Here is an 18015-nt window from a genome sequence, read left to right as displayed (position 1 = left end):
CTTAACTAAGTGCCAGGCGGGTAATTAATCACTTTAACTACGAACAATCATGCTTAAGCTACATAATCTTTACTCCCTGGAATGGAGATAAGAAACGCCCTAACCTTTGGAATAGAGATTGATAGGATTGGAATCAACTGGTATAAATACAGATGTAACAAGACAACAGGACACAGAACCTAGACACAGAACCTAGACACAGAACCTACACAGAACCTAGAGACAGAAGAACTTTGCTGGAGAGAACATGGCAAAAGATCCTGGACAGAAACTGGCCACAGAACCTAGAGACAGAACGTAGCAAGAGAACCTGGCTGAAGAACCTAGAGACAGAACCTGGCTACAGAACCTGGATAGAACATGGCAAGAGAACCTGACTAGAACCTGGTGACTGAACCTGGCTGGAGAACCTAGCAAGAGAACATGGACACAGAACCTGGCTGGAGATCCTGACCAGAACTTCGCTGGAGATCCAGACCAGAACTTGGCTGGAGATCCTGGCTAGAGATCCTGGCTAGGCTGCTGATCAACTGAACGCTGTCTCCGTGTCATTCCTTCTTCGCCGACTCCATCAACACCTTTGGGGACCCATGGACCTGCTGGGGTTGGACCCCAGCAGGGCCGAAGGCCAGAAAGCCCAGGTTCGAGTCCAGCTCGACCGCGGAGCCACGTGGCCTGGGGGAAACGAGGAAGCCTGCTGCACCTCCCTGTCTGTACACGGGGCAATGGCTTCCGTCCCACAGACCGAGGGTAGAGACGGCACGCTGCCCGTGACTCAGTTACCGCATCTGTGAGATGGGTCTCCCTGTGAGGGTTCCCCAGGACAACACGCCTGGGGCCCAGGCCCCCAGAGGACCCTCACCCGCAGCTTCACGTGGGTTCTCTTGCGCTGCCACTTCTCTCTGGGCTTCGAGGGGGTGAACACCGAGACCTCCTTGCCGTCCAGCTCCAAGATGCTAGCGTTGTCGTGCCTCATGACCTGGAAGGGAGGGGGAGAAGGCACCTGGAGCAGGCTGGAGCCTGGGCCTCCTGTTCTAGGATCTGAAAAGAGGAAGCTGTTGCCCGGCCAGCGTGGCTCAGTGACCCATGAACCAGGAGGTCACGGTTCGATTCCTGGTCAGGGCACATGCCCAGGTTTCAGGCTCGATCCCCAGTAGGGGGCGTGCAGGAGGCAGCCGATCAATGATTCTCTCTCATCATGGATGTTTCTCTGTCTCCCTCCCTTCTTCCCTCTGAAATCAATTAAAAAACAACATTGCCCTAGCCCAGTGATGGCGAACCTTTTGAGCTCGGCGTGTCAGCATTTTGAAAAACCCTAACTTAACTCTGGTGCCGTGTCACATATAGAAATTTTTTGATATCTGCAATCATAGTAAAACAAAGACTTATATTTTTGATATTTATTTTATATATTTAAATGCCATTTAACAAAGAAAAATCAACCAAAAAAATGAGTTCGCGTATCACCTCTGACACGCATGTCATAGGTTCGCCATCACTGCCCCAGCCAGTCTGGCTCAGTGGACAGAGCATCGGCCTGTGGACTGAAGGGTCCCGGGTTCGATATCGGTCAAGGGCACGTACCTCGGTTGCAGGCTCCCAGCCCTGGTCGGGGGTGTGTGGGAGGCAACCAATCGATGTGTCTTTCTCACATCGGTGTTTCTCTCTGTCTCTCCCTCTCCCTCCCACTCTCTCTAAAAATCAATGGAAAAATATCCTCGGGTGAGGATTATAAAAAAACGAAACATTAAAAAAATAGGAAGCTGTGAGGGTTTGGGGGGCACTATTCAACCCACTAGAGCCCACCCTCTGGGCCCCCCAATTTTACATGTGTCCCACGACTGCAGATGCATTCACCCCGTCTCAACTTCCCCACAGGTTCTTCCATCCTGCTGGCTCCTGTCCCAGGGGGTCAGAGGGCAGGGTCCCCACCGTCCTCCTTGGCAGCAGCCCTTCTGGGTGCCTGGCGGAGGCGCCCCGTACCTGTCTCAGCAGGAAGGAGACCACGTCAGTGGACTCCCAGTAGCTGGCGTGGAAGAGGTGTGGCAGGGCCACGGTGGGGAAGGCCGTCAGGGCGTCCGGGCAGTACAGGGCGTAGTCGATCCGCTTCTGGCCCCACCACTTCGCAGCAACTGACAGGAGGAGGCAGGGGCGGTGACTGGGCTGGGACCCCAGAGAGTCCCTGGCCTCTCAGGCCCGGCTCAGCATAAAGACGGAGACCCTCCTCCAACCAGGGAAAGGGCAGCGGCCGAAGCGAGAGTCCCTCTGCCAGGCTGGGTAACAGAGGGGAGCAAGGAAGGGCCAGGAGGCAGGACAGGGGCAAGCAGGCGGGGCACCAGGGGCAGGTGGGGGTGCGACTCAGAGGGGGAGGGGAAGAGCCCTTGGGAGGCAGGACTCCTATCCCTGGTCCTGTCGCCGATCCTGGTGATCCTGCCCTGGGCCCTACTGCTGTGGTCTCCTGGGCCGGTCCACCCCAGGCCTCAAGGATGTGAAAGGCTTCCCATCAGTGGTTATTCTAATTCCTAGGCCCCAGGCAGGACCTGTGCCCACTCAGCACCTGGGAGCTGGTGAGGTCAGACAGGTGAGTGAACCTCCACTCCCACTCGGGGCTGGCGACCACCCCGGCTAGAGATGAGGCTTGGAAAGTGCCTCCCGGTGGCCACACGTGCAGGAAATGCCCAGGAAACTCAGTAAAGGGGACCCCCTGCCCTCTGCCAGCAGCCTGCCGGACCCACAGTCCTGGCCCCCCACCCCCTCATTCCAGCTCCATGGGTCCCCCAACTCCAGCTGCTCCTGCCTCCTCCCTGGATGTCCAAGGGCTCCCAGCCCAGCCTCTGGCTCCCCGGTTAGGCCTCAGCGGGGCAGGTGAGCAGAGCCCGCAGTGACATGTGCCTGGAAACAGCAGTGCCCCAGTGAGAGGAGGCGCCGTGTGCGTGGAGGGCATGTGATGCCCGGTACCTTCTCGGATGTCCAAGTCGGGGAGGTGGGGGTTCACCCGCCTGGCCTGCGGGCGGGGACCCGGGGTGGAGGGGGGTGGGGGGGGCAGGGCGAGCAGGGACAGGCGCCTGACGCTGGGGGTATGGCTGAGCAGCACTGGGGCCTCTGAGAACAAGAACAAGGGGGAGGCCTCAGCGCTGCCACCGCGGGCCAGGGAGGATCCTGGGAGAGGGCCAGGCCCCGCGGCCCTCCTCACAGAGAGCAGCGCACCCGCCTCTGCCCGGTGCCACGGCTCTGACAGGCAGCCTGGGAGCCGTCATGCGGGCAGGGGGGATGGCAGGGCAGCAGCTGGGGGCACTGAGAAGGGGTGACCCGCACTCAGCTGCAGAGACTCTGAGATGGGCACCGAGCAAAGGCCGCCATGACCTCTGCCCCCTGGCTCCCTCAGCCAACCCTCCAGCTTGTCCAGCTCCCCTTACTTGCCCAGAAACACCCCCTCAGCTTTCTCCCTCAGGGAGCACCCCGCACTCCCTCTGCGCCCCTCCCCTCCCCCTAAGGCTAGGACAGGCCCACTGACTCCCAGCTTTCTGAGCCAGTGCTGCCAAACTCCACCACCGGGAATTGGCCCCCCTGGGCCCCCCTTCTACCACTCCTTCCCGCCAGAGTCCTCCGTGGACACCTGGGGCCGGACCGCTCCATGGTGGGGCGTCCTGAGCATTACAGGGTGTCGAGCAGCATCCCTGGTCTCTACTCACCAGGTGCCAGAGGCGCCCCCTCCCCAGCTGTGTCCAGACATTGCCACCTATTCCCTGGGGCGCACACCGCCCCCTGCAGGAAAGAGGGGAGAGTGCAGGGAGGGAACTCACTCTGGGCAATGCTGGATGCGGTGTAGCTCTCAGCCATGCCGGACACCTGGCTGGCGATGCTGATCTCACTGGCGCGGCGGAAACCTCGGGTGCTGGAGGCCGCGCCGGGCGAGGAGGGGGCCGTGTGCTCTTGGAAGAGTGCGTTGTGGGTCTGGAGCGCCTCCGCTGCAGGTGGACAGGGACCAGAGACCAGGGGTAAGAGAGGCCCCGCCCCGCCCACAGCCCCTGAGCAGTGGGAGGGAGGGTCCCGCATGGGCTGGGGGGCCAGGCTATGCCAGGCAAGGCTGACACCTCCAGCGGGAGACAGCAGAGCTGGCAGCGAGGATGGGCCCAAGTGTGCCAGGGCCTGCCTGCTCAGGGCTGAGAGGGCAGGGCATGGAGCTGAGGCAGGAAGGGAGGGCCGGGGCAGGATGGACAGGGGACCGACACAGACACAGTGGACAGGGAGTCAATGCAGCCAGGCCCATGACCCCCCGGAGCATCGTTCTTAGCCCCCCCTCCCCCCCCACTGCCCCTGATGTGGTCTAGTCTAGTCTTCTTGGCCTTCAGGGCCCAGCCCGGCCTCACCCACAGCCCATGGCAGTGGGTTTGAGGGGCGCTAACAACGGGGGCCTAGGGTGGCTTTCCAGGGACGCCCTCTGCTGAGGCCTCACGTGCATCCTTCACACAAAGGCCACACTGACCGAGGCAGGTGTGGAGGGAGGGCTTGAACCACGCTCACCTGGGCCCGGGCTGAGGGCAGGGCAGAGCTGGGATAGGGGCTCGGCTAAAGGACCCATATCTGGATTGGGGTGCAGGAGGTGCCTGGACCTTCTCAGGGAGGGAAGGAGTGAGGCCTGAGAATCCAGCCCCTCACCGACTGAAGGCTTCTCCTGGGAGAACAGGTGAGTCCCGGGGGCTTGAGGCCTCACCCCATCTCCTGGCTGCCCTGCCAGCCTCACAGTGGGGAAAAGAGAACCTGGACCAGCACCCATGCTCGGTGACCCCGGACAGCTGCTCCTCCCTCGGGGCTCCTGGGCCCCCTCCTGGCTCTGCCCCTGTGTGCAGAGGGCGGGCTCCGGGACCTGCTCTGCCGGACCTGCCCTGCCTGGTCCCACAAACTCCGAGCGGCCAGGAGCATGGGGGGGCGGGGTCACAGGCCAGCAGCAGCCAGTGAAGCAGACAGCATCACGGACGGGGGTTACACACACTCAGCACAGCCCGGGCCCGGGCTCGGGCGGGGCCCGTCTTGCCAGGTGAGCTCGGGAACTGGGATACTGGTTTCCAGGAAGCCGTCCCCGGGGAGAGGGGTCAGGGGGCTGCCCTCCAGGACCAGCTCGGGGTTTCTCTGCACGGTCTCGACTGGAGGCAGACGGGGAGAGAACAGAGGACAAGAACAGACACTCATGTGGACCGTCCGGACAGGCTCCGACACAAGACACACGGGGCTCGAGGACCAGGTGACAAGACAACTGGGACACACGCCGGGGCGGGTGGGACAGGGCCGTCCCCTGGGAGGGCAGCTCGCACACTCACTCCCGGCCCAGACCTACTCTGCAGCTCCCCCGCCCCCATCCTGTGACCCTGGGGTCCTCAGCTCTGCCTCCGTGGGCAGTTGGGATGTAGTCTGGGCCCTGGGCATAGGGCTGAGACCCTGTCCTCATTCCTAACTCGGATCGGTGGGGCCAGTGCGCCCTCACCCAGACAGGTGCCCAGGTTCTCAGGTGCTCAGTGCAGGCTGCCCTTCCCCGCACAGCAGGCCCACCCCGGCCTGGAGCACCCAGGAGCGGCACCCACCCACCCACCTACCCTCCCCCAGCACCCGGCCGCCCACGGGGTTCTCACCCAGCAGCGTGGAGCAGCCGTCGCCCAGCGGGTAGCGCTGGTAGCGCGGGATGCTGAAGGGCGGCAGGGCGTAGAACCGCCGCTCCAGCAGGGGCTCCAGGCGCGAGGCGGACGGGTCCGCGGGGTGGAACAGGTTGTAGACTTGCTGGCAGGCCGGCCGCAGCTGGAAAACTGGGGGCGGGGAGGGGGTGGAGTCGCCTGACAGCCAGCTCCGCCCCAAGGAGGCGGGGCCTGGGGACGGGCGGGGCTTACAGCTGGGCGGGGCTTATAACTGGGCGGGGTCTGGGCAGGGCGGGGCCTAGAACTGAGCTGGGCCTACAGCAGGGCGGGTGAGGTGGTGGTCTGGCTACAGAAAACCTGAAAGTGTGTCTATGAATTTGGGATCTGTTTGGACCATTTTCCTTATATTAACCTTTTTTTTTTTTTAATTGAAAAGTTAGCCCTGGCAGTTTTTTCTCAGTGATTAGAGCGTTGGCTCTTGGACATGAGGATCGCGGGTTCGATTCCCGGTCAAGGGCACTTATCTGTGTTGCGGGTTTGCTCTCTGCCCCCTCCACCCACCTCCACTCCCCTGCGTAGGGATGCGTGCGGGAGGCAACCAGTCCGTGTGTCTCTCACATTGATGTTGCGCTCTCTCTCTCTCTCTCTCTCTCTCTCTCTCTCTCTCTCTCTCCCCTTCCTCCCTTCCACACTCTAAAAAAAAAAGCAAAGGAAAAAAAAAATCCGCTGGTGAGGATTAATAACAACAACAACAAAATTGAAAAGTTATAATAACCATGGTAGAAAACGTTTTTCCAATGCAAGAGTATATGATAAAAGACTTAAACGGAAGGCTGCCTTGCACCTCGAAGCCACGTGGCTGGAGCCCCACCAGCAACTTCAGGGAGCCTCTCACGCACACCTAGTGGAGCAGGGGGCACCTGCCTGCTGGGGTTGGAAATGTCTCCTAGGTTGTCAGAATGGGCTGCAAGTCCAACCACTTCACGTGGATGTAAGAATATAAGTACACACACACACACACACACACACACACGCATGCACACACACACACACACACACACAGAATGTAAGTACAGGTCTCCAGCCTCTGCTTTTAGGAAAGACCTATGTTCATACAGATGCTCCTCGACTTACGATGAAGTTAGGTCTCAACAAATGCACTGTAAGTTGAAAACATCATCAGTCGAAAATGCATTCGCTACACCTAACCCGCCGAACACCATAGCTTAGCCCAGCCCCCCTTAAACATGCCCAGGACACTTAGTTTGGTCTACGGTTGGGCAAAATCGTCTCCACAAAGCCTGTTTTATAATGCCCGGCATCCCGAGAGAGTATCGGACCACTAGCCTGGGAAGATATCAGAATTCAAAATTTGAAGTTCCGTTTCTACTGACTGGGTATCGCTTTTGCACCACTGCAAAGTTGAAAAATCGAAAGTCACACCATCATAAGTTGGGGATCATCTGTACCCACTTTCGCCAACCAGAAGAACTGCGAAGAGCACTTTCACTTTTGCAAAGAAAAGCGAAAATAGGGCTCAGCATTTGTTTGTAAATCCTCGCCTGAGCATAGGTTTTTTATTATTTTAGAGAAAGAGGAAGGGGGAGAGAGAAACATCGACTGGCTGCCTCCTGCATGTACCCTGACCGGGGACCAAACCCGCAACCGAGGTATGTGCCCTGACCAGGGATCGAACCCGCAACCTTTGGGTGTATGGGACGACACTCCAACCGACTGAACCACCTGGACAGGTGTTAGCATTGGTTTTGCATGAGCAGCTGTAGAGGCAGCAGAGGGGCCCTGCCAAGCTCCCTCCCTGGAACCAACCACACCCGGCATCGCAGCATCCAGCCGCCAGAGCTCTGAGCTGTCTGTGAGCATCTGCACTTTATCTCGGTTTATTTTGTGCAGCTGTTAGCAAGACGTGTCCTGAGCTGTCGGAAAAGACTAAGAGACCTCATAAGGGTGTTATGCTTATTGTAAAACTGGATGTAATTAAGGGTATTTGGTATCATTTGGAAGGTTATTTTTGGGTCTGGGAGCGCTCAAAAAATTTCCCTCATAAATTAATGGTAATTGCCTCTCTGATTTATGCCACGTTGGCGTACGGAACGTTTCAGAGGGATGCTCCGCTGTCGGAGAGCAGGGGATTCCTGTATAAACTGTCGGTAGTGTGTGTCTCACTTTTAAATCACCCACATGGATAAGAACATATGCTATGCTTCTTGAACTTTGCTTTTTTTTTTCATTTAACACACAGAATTTTGGAGTCTTTCACGTCAGCACGTGTAGTGCTGCCACATAACCCTCAACATAACATCACTGTCCCTACGTCAGCCCCTGTCCACTTGCTGTTGGGCAAGTGTCTAAACCTCTCTGAGCCTGTTTCCCCTCAGTCACCTGGGGACTGTGCCACGGGCCCCGCAGTGAGGATGGCAGGGCCACACTGGCTGATCCTGGGGGGCACCGGGCAGGGACCGCTGCTGACAGGCTGCTCAGCCTGTACGTCTCGCCTCTGTCTGTGTAGACGGGAGGAGGGTCTCTGGAGCAGCGTGGCTGTGGCAGCTCCGGGGCTGCAAGGCCACGGAACCAAGAAGGCTCTGGGGGTGCCTGGCTGCATCCGTCTTCCTTTTGGGAAGACCTAGGGCCTGGGAGAGGCATCTATCCCCATCTGACCCTGGAAGGCCCTTTCCTAGCCGGACCTCAGCTCCCGGGGGTGCCTTGGAGAAGAAATGAAACAGCAGGTACTGGGAAACGGGCCAGGGACTGAGCTGCCGACGCAGGAGCACGGGAGAGGGATGGGCCCCTGGACGGAGGACAAAAAAGAGGCTGATACGGGAAGGGGCCTGGGATGTGACCATGGCCTCGAGACAGGGGTCCACTGAGACCCTACGCTCTGATCATGTAGCCCCCCCACACCCTCCCCGCAGGGCTCTCACCATCCAGGCTGGGGATGACCGTCTTCCTCAAGGCCAGGACCAGCCCCAGCGGGCACCCGAAGAGGAAGAGGTCGGCGACCTCGAAGTCAAACCTGCCCAGGGCCCCCGTGCCGTCCAGCATGGTGGAGCTGCTCGAGCGACGGGAGCCGGGTTCGTTCCTCAGCACGCTAGCATGGAGGCTGCAGGGGGCGGGCGTGCTAGGTCACACCGAGGCCCTTCTCGGGGCTGGCCCGCCCTCCTCGGCTCCCGAAGGAGGCCCCTGAGGGGTCATCAGGCCCAAAGAGGCTGCACCCCTATGCTGCCTTCCAGGTGCAGCTGCCCCGGGGCTGCTGGGACACCTCTGAGGTCAGAGGGTCCCCACTCTCTAGGGGGCCCACTGCCTTTGGGACACCCCTGAGAGGGGCCATGCTGCCCCGGTCAGTTCTGCCCCTGCTTCCCCCAGACAGTCTGCTCCCTCGGGGTCAGGGTGGCCCTCAGCATGGACAGGACACTGTCCAGGACAACTGTACCCTAGAACCCACTTTCTCCTGCTGAAGAGCTGGGGGCCCAGTCAGGCTGGGGGCCCCCGGGACCCTGACATTGGCCGTCCCTCCCTCTGGGAGGCCCCGCCCCCGGCAGTGGGCCTCCTGCTCTGACCCCCAGCCCCCGCCAGCCCCGCCCACCTGGACAGGAAGGCCTGGTGCTGCTGGATGGTGTCCAGCTCGTAGGTGGACGAATCACTCCTCTTCCGGGGCAGCTGCCTTTTGGGGTCCTCGGTGCCATTGCTCCGGGGGATGTCGATGTTGCTGCGGCTCAGGTGCCTACTGCTCTCCAGGTTGCCGCTGCCACCTCCGCCACCGCCTCCGCCACCGCCACCGCCACCGTGCGGCGAGTTCACCAGGACGCCCGGGGACAGCAGGTCAGTGTCCTGGAACAGCCCCCGCAGGCTCACTGCCAGGTGGCGACTGGCTGCCCCTCCTCCATGTCGTCCCTCCTGACGGCAGGCCCACTGCCAGCTCAGCTCTCACCCACGCCAGAGTGGGGAAACCCTGCCCCCCAGGCCCCACTGTTCCCCCCGCCCACTGGCCAGGGACCGACAGCTTTTATCCCTGGTACCTGCACGCTGGCCACGCTGCCCCGGCGGCTGCTGCTCTGACTCTCGGACACCGGCTGGCTGCTATAGCACAAGGCGTCAAACGCCAGGATGCCCCCCACGCAGTCCCCGATCAGGCAGACCTGGAGGGAGAGGGGACTCGGGGCTGAGCGCCAGGCCTGCTTGCTGGGATGCAGGCTGGGGAGAACGGAAGCACCTGGCAGGGCCGGGCCGGAGGTCCAGACAGGCCCCCCAACCAGGGTCTTCGTCGGCCTTTCCTTCCCGGACCCCGTGACTCACCTGCCCATTGAAGGTCACGCCCTCCTGGGACTTGATGAAGTCCCCGTAGGCCAGGTTGGCTCGCTGGATCACCGTAGCAACAGCCTCCTGGTACTGGGGTGAGGAGGTGGCCAGCAGGGGCAGGGCGGCCAGCGGGATGTGGTCCTGGCTGCTGGACAGACAGCCTTCGTCGTGGCTGTAGGGGCTGAGGCTGGGGGAGGGGGCCCGGTCAGGACAGAGCCGTGGCCTCAGGTCAGCCCCCGGAGCCCCTCTCCCCTGCCCTGAGCAGCCCGCCCGGGGCGCCTGCCACCCAGAGAACCTCAGCCGTGACTCAGCAGACCTGGTGGGGACGCTTCCAGGTCCATCCTGGGCAGGCGTGGGGCAGGGCTGGGAGTAAGGCCCGAGTCTTGGAGCCAGGTGGGCACCCTCACGTGGGGACACGAAGGCTCGGCCCCGGCCCTCCTGACTCTGGGCCCCGCCAAATGCATAGATTCTACCGCCTCTGGGCAGAATGGACTAGATGGCCTGTCTGGGCATCTAGGCAGGTGTCCCCACACGGGGGCGGGGGGGGTGGGGCGGGGTGGGAGGGGAGTCGCATAGCCCTCAGGAGGGGGGCAGGCGGCCGCAGACCTGTGCACTCACTTGGAGACCAGGGCGAAGGCGTCGGAGCAGACGGGCGGGCAGGGCACCAGGCGGATGGCGAGGCGGCCCAGGGCGCTGGGGTAGTGCACGCGCATGACGGTGTCAAACACGGTGGCGATGGTGTTGGTGTCGCCCTGCTTGGAGCTGGGGTCCCCGGCGCCCGTGTCCAGGATGGTGCCCCCGTGCAGCACCAGCAGCAGCACGTGGATCTTGGAGGGCGGCATGGCCAGCGGCGGGCTGACCTCGTCCTGCGTGGGCGAGGGGCGGGTGTCAACTCCCCCGGGAACTGAGCTCCTTGCCGAGGCCCCTGACGCCCCCCCTTGCTCCCTCTAAGAACCCCGACTCCAGGTCTTCAGCTGGTGTTGCTGCCCTGGGTGCGTCCGTGTCCAGGCCCCGCAGGCAGGGCTACAGCCGCTCCAAGTCACAGGGTTAAGGGTTGCCAGCAGCTATGAGCGCTCCCTCCATCTACATGGGGCTCCTCCCCGCCCCTGGCCCCACAGCCCCCAAACCCTGCCATTTCTTGACTTTCAATGAGACCAAGGGCCCAGGAGCAGAGATGTCGGGACCGGAACCAGAGCTGCTGCCACCCCAGGCTGGGACGCCATCCCCAGGCCTTGCCCGGCCCCAGCTCCCAGTGTGATGGGGGTGGGGGTGGGGGGTGGCCCAGGAGGTGCCAGTGGTAAGCACTTGGTGTCCTATTATGTCAGGAGGCGTGGGGGTGGGGAGGAGCTGAATGAACAGAGCAGCTTGTTCCCAAAAAGCCAGGGGCTGAAGCCGCCTGGAAGCCCATGAGGGGGCGCGTGGGCTGGGCCCCGATGGCAGGAGGAGGGGCAGCAGCAGGACCAGTGTCAGCACGGAGCCCGGAGGAGGGTTGGGCCCTGGGCCTAGGGCGGGGAGGCTGCCAGGAAGGGAGAGGGGGTGCCACCGGCCAGCACAGGGCTCCGGGTAAGTGAGGAAGGAGGGCGGGGCTGCCTCACCCCCAAGAGGGGACTGGTCATCGGACAGTTGTGGGCCACGGGGCCTGGACGCAGTTTGGGGCGACACCTGTCCCCATAGAAGGACTGCCCGCTGCTGCCCGCTGGTGGGGCAGGAATGAATTCATGGCCCAGGGCAGGGTGGGACCACCAGCCGCCCAGACCACAGGCCAGGACGGGACAGCCGCGCTCGGCCACGGGGTTGGGCAGGGCTGGGCAGCGGGGAGCGGAGGGAACCCTGCCTGTGTCCCCTCTGCTGGGACTGTCCACGGACCCCTGAAGGTCAGTCTAAGACACAGCTTCTCCCACGTGAGCCTGCTTTCCGTGGGGCACACCCTGCCGGAGCCGTGAACCCAGTGGGAACAGAGCCCACAGTACGGGGGCGACAGGCCCTGAAAAGCCAGGGGACCCGTCAGTGTCCCCGTAAAGCCACCTCCTTCCGCAAGGCCGGGAGAGGAGGCTCTGGTTTGGGGGCTTTTGCCGGCAAGGGGATCTGGCTTTGGGTGGTGGTGCCCAGAACCGTGCTGGGCCGCAAGGCACACCCCCGGCCAATCTCGAGCACGGCCCCTTCTGCCCCTCCCGGGGCGTCAGAGCTGTGAGCCACGTGGCTGGGGAGGGGGCTCCGTCTGCTTGATCACCATGAACCAGCAATTGGAAATCGACACCCTGGTAACTTTTCTAGAAAAACCCATCGGACTTAAAACCTCAGAGCAGAAAACCCCCAAAGCAGGGGAGGGCAGCATGGAAGTTCCTTCCCCCCCAAACCCATCCAAACTCCCCAGGGGTCCCCGTCCCCAGGGACCGTCTGCACCTTGGGCAGCTTGAGGCCAGAGCAGGGTGGTGGCCGCAGCGAGTGACAGCCCCGCTGGGCCGGGCTCCGGCCCGAAGTGCAAACAGCTCTGACCACCCACGGGTGGAACGGGAGGGGCCTGAGCTCCGTGCAAAGAACCCCCAAAGCAGACACAGGCACTCTGCGGGCACAGCTTTATTGGGCACTGAGAGCACCACCCGTCCCCTGCGGGGTGGCGGCCGCCGGCCACATCACTTCTGCCTAGATGGCTTTTGCTTCCTCCCCTTCCATCTTTTTTTCTTCAGGAAATGCAGGCAGGCTGAGCACAGGGTGGTCTTATGTTTGGTCTGGAATTTACAAGTTTCTCATTTTACTTTCCAGGGGAGGAGCTGGGTCAGGTCCTTCCTCAGAGGCTGCCTACCATCCCTGCCAGTTCTCGGGGGACCGTCAGAGGGGGCGGGGGCCCAGGCCAGTGGGGACGTGAGGGAAGCTGTGGGCGCCAAGTCCTGCCTCCAGTCCTTTGAGCCCTGCCTGCTCCCCCTGGCAGCTCTGGGGACCACCAGCAGCACAGCCCCTGCCCTCTGCCACCTGGGCACCCACCTCGATGGTGTTCAGCTGCTCCACGCTGGAGGCCACCCTGAACTCGGGGGTGGTCTGACGGTATAGCCCGTCTGCAACACAGAAGCGGGGGGGGGGGGGTCCTCTGAGCAGAGGGGCAACTGGCCAGCCCCAGGCCCTCCAGACAGAGGCTGTGAGGGTAACAGGCGGGGCCCAGGGTTTCCCTCACCCCACCTTGTCCCCAGGCTCAGGAGCTGGGTCAGAGGAGGGCCTTGCACGTGCCCCCTCCCCCCCCCCCCGCCCTCCCAGGCCCTGCGGCACATAGCCAGTTACCCTGGGTGTCCTCCAGCTCGGGGCTTTCGATCTTGTCCATGAGGTCATTGGAGTTCCACTTGGTGATGTCCTTGGGGAAGGTTTCCTCTGAGTCGGACAGGTCCTCTGGGGAGGAGAGAGGGGGCTCAGCATGCTGTTGGGGAACAGGGACTGGGGGCCGGGGCGCTGGGAGGCCTGTTCCCGCAGGTGGGGGGCCTGGGAGTGGTGGCTCCGGGTCGCCCACGTTTCTCTGGCCCGTGTGCTGCTCTGTGCCGGGCTCTGCTCTCCCCCTCCCTTAACAGACGGACCCATGGCCGCACGCCCACGGGGCTGCTGCCTGACCTTTGATTTATTTTTTTAAATATATTTTTATTGATTTCAGAGAGGAAGGGAGAAGGAGAGAGAGACAGAAACATCAATGATGAGAGAGAATCATTGATCAGTGCATCCCGAGCCTGCAACCCAAGCATGTGCCCTTGACCGGAATCGAACCCAGGACCCTTCAGTCTGCAGGCTGACGCTCTATCCACTGAGCCAAACCGGCTAGGGCTGCCTGACATTTTTTAAAAATTGTGGTAGGCAGGAGCAGACTGGGAGAGGTCAGTGGGGGGGAAAGGAGACATATGTAATACTTTCAACAATAAAGAATTTAAAAACAATACAAAAAACCCCACAAAACAAGAATTGTAACATTCACATATCGTAAAAGCTGCCATTTAAAAAGGAGCACTTAGTGCATTCACAGTGCTGTGCAACCATCATCTCGATCTAGTTCCAGAACATTTTCTCTTCTTTCTTTTTTTAAGGTGAGACCTTCTATTTAAATATTAATATGTTTTTATTAATTTACTTTAACTATGAACAATCATGCTTAAGCTACATAATCTTTACTCCCTGGAATGGAGATAAGAAACGCCCTAACCTTTGGAATAGGGATTGATAGGATTGGAATCAACTGGTATAAATACAGATGTAACAAGACAACAGGACACAGAACCTAGAGACAGAACCTAGTGAGAGAACATGGCAAAAGATCCTGGACAGAACCCGGCTACAGGAATTGGCTGGAGATCCTAGACAGAACTTGGCTGGAGAAACTGGCCACAGAACCTAGAGACAGAACCTAGTGAGAGAACCTGGCTGAAGAACCTAGAGACAGAACCTGGCTACAGAACCTGGATAGAACATGGCAAGAGAACCTGACTAGAGCCTGGTGACTGAACCTGGCTGGAGAACCTAGCGAGGGAACATGGCTACAGAACCTGGCTGGAGAACCTGGAGAACCTAGCAAGAGAACATGGACACAGAACTTGGCTGGGGATCCTAACCAGAACTTCGCTGGAGATGAGAGGAAGGGAGAGGGATAAAGAGACAGAAACACTGATCTGCGGCCTCCTGCACGCCCCACACTGGGGATCGAGCCTGCAGTCAGGGCATGTGCTCTGAGCGGGAATCGAACCAGCGACCTCCTGGTTCGTAGTTGACACTCAACCACTGAGCCACACCGGCCGGGCTCCAGAACACTTTCATCAACGAAAAGAAACCCTGTCCCCTTTAATAGTCATTTCCCCTTCCCCCCTCCTCCAGCCCCGGCCACACCACCCTGCTTTCTGTCTCTCTGGACTGGACGCGCCTGCTCTGGACATTTCCTACAGACGGGCCATAGAGCCCGTGGCCTTTAGAGTCTGGTCTTTCACTCAGCATCCGGCTTTCAAAGTTCGTGCGTTTTATGGCTGGACCCTGTGCGCCGTCTGGAAGGGCCACCTTTTGTTTCTCTGCCCATCAGCTGCCTTCCTGACCGTTTCCCGGCCAGGCTCAGGGGTGAGACTCGCAAACACCCTCCCCCACCCTCGGGAGACCCCAGGGCAGAGGCAGGCCCCTCCCCCAAGGCCAAACCAGGCACCTGCCTTTTGCCTGGACACCGCCCCCCCCCAGCTCTTCCCCTCGAGGCCAGTTAACTAAGATCCCATAATTAGCCCGGCCAGTGTGGCTCAGTGGTTGAGCGTCACCCTATGAACCAGAAGGTCACATCCTGGGGCTGCAGGCTTGATCCCCAGTAGGGGGCGTGCAGGAGGCAGCAATCAATGATTCTCTCTCATCATTGATGTTTCTCTCTCTCTCCCTCTCCCTTTCTCTCTGAAATCAATAAAAAATATTTTTTAAAAAAGATGCCATAATTAGGTGGCTCCTCAGCCCGCGTCAAGCTAAGGAGGCGGCCGGACAAGGCTCTGGTCCTGCCTCTGCCCTGCTGTGTGTCTGGAGGCAAGTCCCTGTCCCTCTCTGAGCCTGTGTCCTGCTTGTCACCTGCAAACTGGAACCCCGCCTCCCACACCTGTCCGCAGGCCCCTCGTATCTCCTCGGAGGAGGGGTCGGGGCTGAAGCAAGCGAGGGTTTTGTGTCGGCTTCTCCCGGCTTGGGTGGCTGCGTGTTCACTGTGCTTATTTTAGGATTCGTGGGAAAATGGGCACTTCCCGCATTTTCTGCTTGTCTGCATTTTCTAAAGTTTTTCCATCAGATGAAAAAAAAATAAAAAAGATCATTGCAAAAAAAAAAAATCGGGAAATTATAAGAAGGTAGGCTTTTATGAAACTTCTTATGGAAACAAATTCACACAAGGAAAAAAGCCTCCTTCTGATCCTAGGTCCATTTCTGGGGGGTCTGAGAGCATGGTCCCTCCCTGCCAGGCCGGGCACATCCTGACCTCTGGTTGGGGTGAGCCGAGACCGCGGGTGACTTCACTCAGCCTCTCATCAGGACTGTGCATAGGTAAGTGCCACTGGGACCCACACACCCCAACTCTTTCAGACCAGACCCCCAGATCTCTCATGGGAGGTGTCCCCCCAGAGCCACCCAGGAGCCCCCCTACCGTGCGCATCGAAGAACTCATCCTCCGAGCTCTCGTCTGAGTCCCGGGCGATACTCTGCATCCTCCACTCTGAGATGCTGTGGCGGGAAGGGCTGGCTGGAAGGCAAAACCCCCGACTGACCGACCGACCACCCAGCGGACGGGGCTGGGGACAGAAGGCAGGCGGGTGTGAGGTGCCGGAGCGAGGGCAGGAGGGCTTGGAGGAGAAGGATGTGAGAGAGGGGGGGCCGGCGGCCCTGACTCCTCTTGGTGGAAGCTCCTGGGACTTTGAAAACCGCCCCCTCCCAGCCCACCAGCCGCAATGCAGCCACGTCCCCGTCTGGGGGAGGACATGGCGGTGGGAGGGTATGGGGGGTACGGCCGGGCGGGCAGTCACATGGCCTGGGTCCTCCCTGGCCCTCTGCCCTGGGCCGGCCCCGGTGCTGCTCCTTAAATTCTCCGGAGGCACAGCTGCCAGGGCCGTGGCAGGAGGGGAGGACATAAGTGTGTCCATGTGTACATTTCCATGGACCCTCTGCACAGGACAGACACGCCTGGCGTGGGAAGAGCCGCTCTGCAGGGGGGTCTCCTGACTTTATATGAGATGCCTTGTTTTTCAAAATCGCCACAGTATGCCCACAACAGTTCCCTTGAGAAAGGCCTTTCTCAGGTCTGAAGCCTTCTTCTCGCCCCTCGGCCTGGCCCAGAATGTGGGTCTGGTACCTCAGGCGCAGAGCCCCCCCTCATTGTGCTGCGTGGGGCCCACCCAGGCCCCCTCTCTTCCTGGTACCCTGGCTCCTCAGAGCTGCAGCCGCTGGGTCCTGGGAGAGGCTGGGAGGGGGTTCCCACATAAACAGCCTGTCTTGCCCGGGCTGTGGAGGTGAGTCTGGGGGAACCCGCTAGAGGGGTGTGGGGCGCCCTGGCCTTCTCCTACCAGCAGGCAATTGGTTCTAATTCCGGGCAGATGTGGCCCACAAGGTCCGAAAGCAAGAGTCCCTTCCCAGAGCTGGCATTACCTGGCAGTGGCCTGGAGCTGCCTTGGGGGGCTGAGGGCTGCCTCAGGGGGCTGAGGGCTGTTACGGGGGGCCAGCTGAGGGCAGGGACCCGCACCGGGGCTGGGGCGGCTCACCTCCCCGCTTGGATGACCGCGATGACTTGGAGGACGTGGACCACTGCTTCTTCAGGCCACGGCCGGCCAGGGGCTCGCCGCTGCTGCAGGGCTGGGCGGGCTCCCCGGGGGTGTGGTCCTGGCTGGCTTCGCCCTTGGACAGCTCGTCGGCCTCCTCCTCGTGCTCCTTGAACTGGGCCATCTTCCGGGACAGCATGAGCTGCGCCTCCTTCTCCAGCTCCCGGATGTTCTCCATGCTCAGCCCGTACCACTCGTCCTGCCAGCACCAGGCCTGCCGGTGCGCCCGGACCATCACCTTCCGCAGGCCTGGGGCGGGCGGGGGGCAGAGACGGAGGCGGGAGGGGGACAGAGACAGAGGGGGCGTCAGTAGGGCCACAGAGGCCCCACGGGCCGGGCTCGGGGCTGGGGGGTGCCCCATGTTGCAGGTCACAGTGTAGCCTCCAGCAAATCAGTCCCTGTGCCTCAGTTTCCCCCCCTGTGAGTGTGGGGTTTGGCTCACAGATGGCCTCCCACAGTAATGCGTCTGCTCAGAAGCCACTCTGAATTTGGGGGGATTTCTGCCCTGGAGGGGTGGGGAACGCTGGAAGAGGACTTCCCAAGAGTCCAGTCTCAGCACCTGGCATCCTTTCCCGTCGACTTTCCCAGGGAAAATCAAGTTCAAGGTCAAAGCAGCTTAGTCCTCCCTTTTCTTTTCTTAAAAAAAAAATATATATATATTTATTGATTTCAGAGAGGAAGGGAGAGGGAGAGAGAGAAACATCAATGATGAGAGAGAATCACTGATCGGCTGCCTCCTGCACGCCCCCCACTGGGGATGGAGCCTGAAACCCAGGCATGTGCCCTGACCA

The 18015-nt window shown here is 60.7% G+C and overlaps 1 protein-coding gene across 11 annotated transcripts in view; it reads right to left on the bottom strand.

Annotated features, from left to right (window-relative positions):
* PITPNM2 (phosphatidylinositol transfer protein membrane associated 2) overlaps positions 1–18015 on the bottom strand; it is a 102940-nt gene that overhangs the window by 5091 nt on the left and 79834 nt on the right. For 7 of the 11 annotated variants that reach the window (XM_036353609.1, XM_036353611.1, XM_036353610.1 and 4 more), the window contains 15 exons: positions 17168–17473; positions 16060–16155; positions 13215–13319; positions 12924–12994; positions 10560–10807; positions 9939–10128; positions 9662–9781; positions 9229–9473; positions 8567–8745; positions 5628–5798; positions 4992–5144; positions 3804–3968; positions 2959–3102; positions 1984–2132; positions 863–979 (listed from right to left, as the gene is read on the bottom strand). In XM_036353609.1, coding sequence (XP_036209502.1) covers positions 863–979; positions 1984–2132; positions 2959–3102; positions 3804–3968; positions 4992–5144; positions 5628–5798; positions 8567–8745; positions 9229–9473; positions 9662–9781; positions 9939–10128; positions 10560–10807; positions 12924–12994; positions 13215–13319; positions 16060–16155; positions 17168–17473 — 2459 coding nt within the window. Of the gene's footprint in view, positions 1–862; positions 980–1983; positions 2133–2958; positions 3103–3803; positions 3969–4991; positions 5145–5627; positions 5799–8566; positions 8746–9228; positions 9474–9661; positions 9782–9938; positions 10129–10559; positions 10808–12503; positions 12671–12923; positions 12995–13214; positions 13320–16059; positions 16156–17167; positions 17474–18015 lie in introns of those variants that run through there. The other 4 variants (XM_036353616.1, XM_036353615.1, XM_036353618.1 and 1 more) reach the window with 4 other exon arrangements.

This window comes from Myotis myotis, unplaced genomic scaffold, assembly GCF_014108235.1.
Source record: "Myotis myotis isolate mMyoMyo1 unplaced genomic scaffold, mMyoMyo1.p scaffold_m19_p_20, whole genome shotgun sequence".
Classification (NCBI taxonomy): Eukaryota; Metazoa; Chordata; class Mammalia; order Chiroptera; family Vespertilionidae; genus Myotis; species Myotis myotis.
This window is presented reverse-complemented; position numbering and strand designations above follow the sequence as displayed.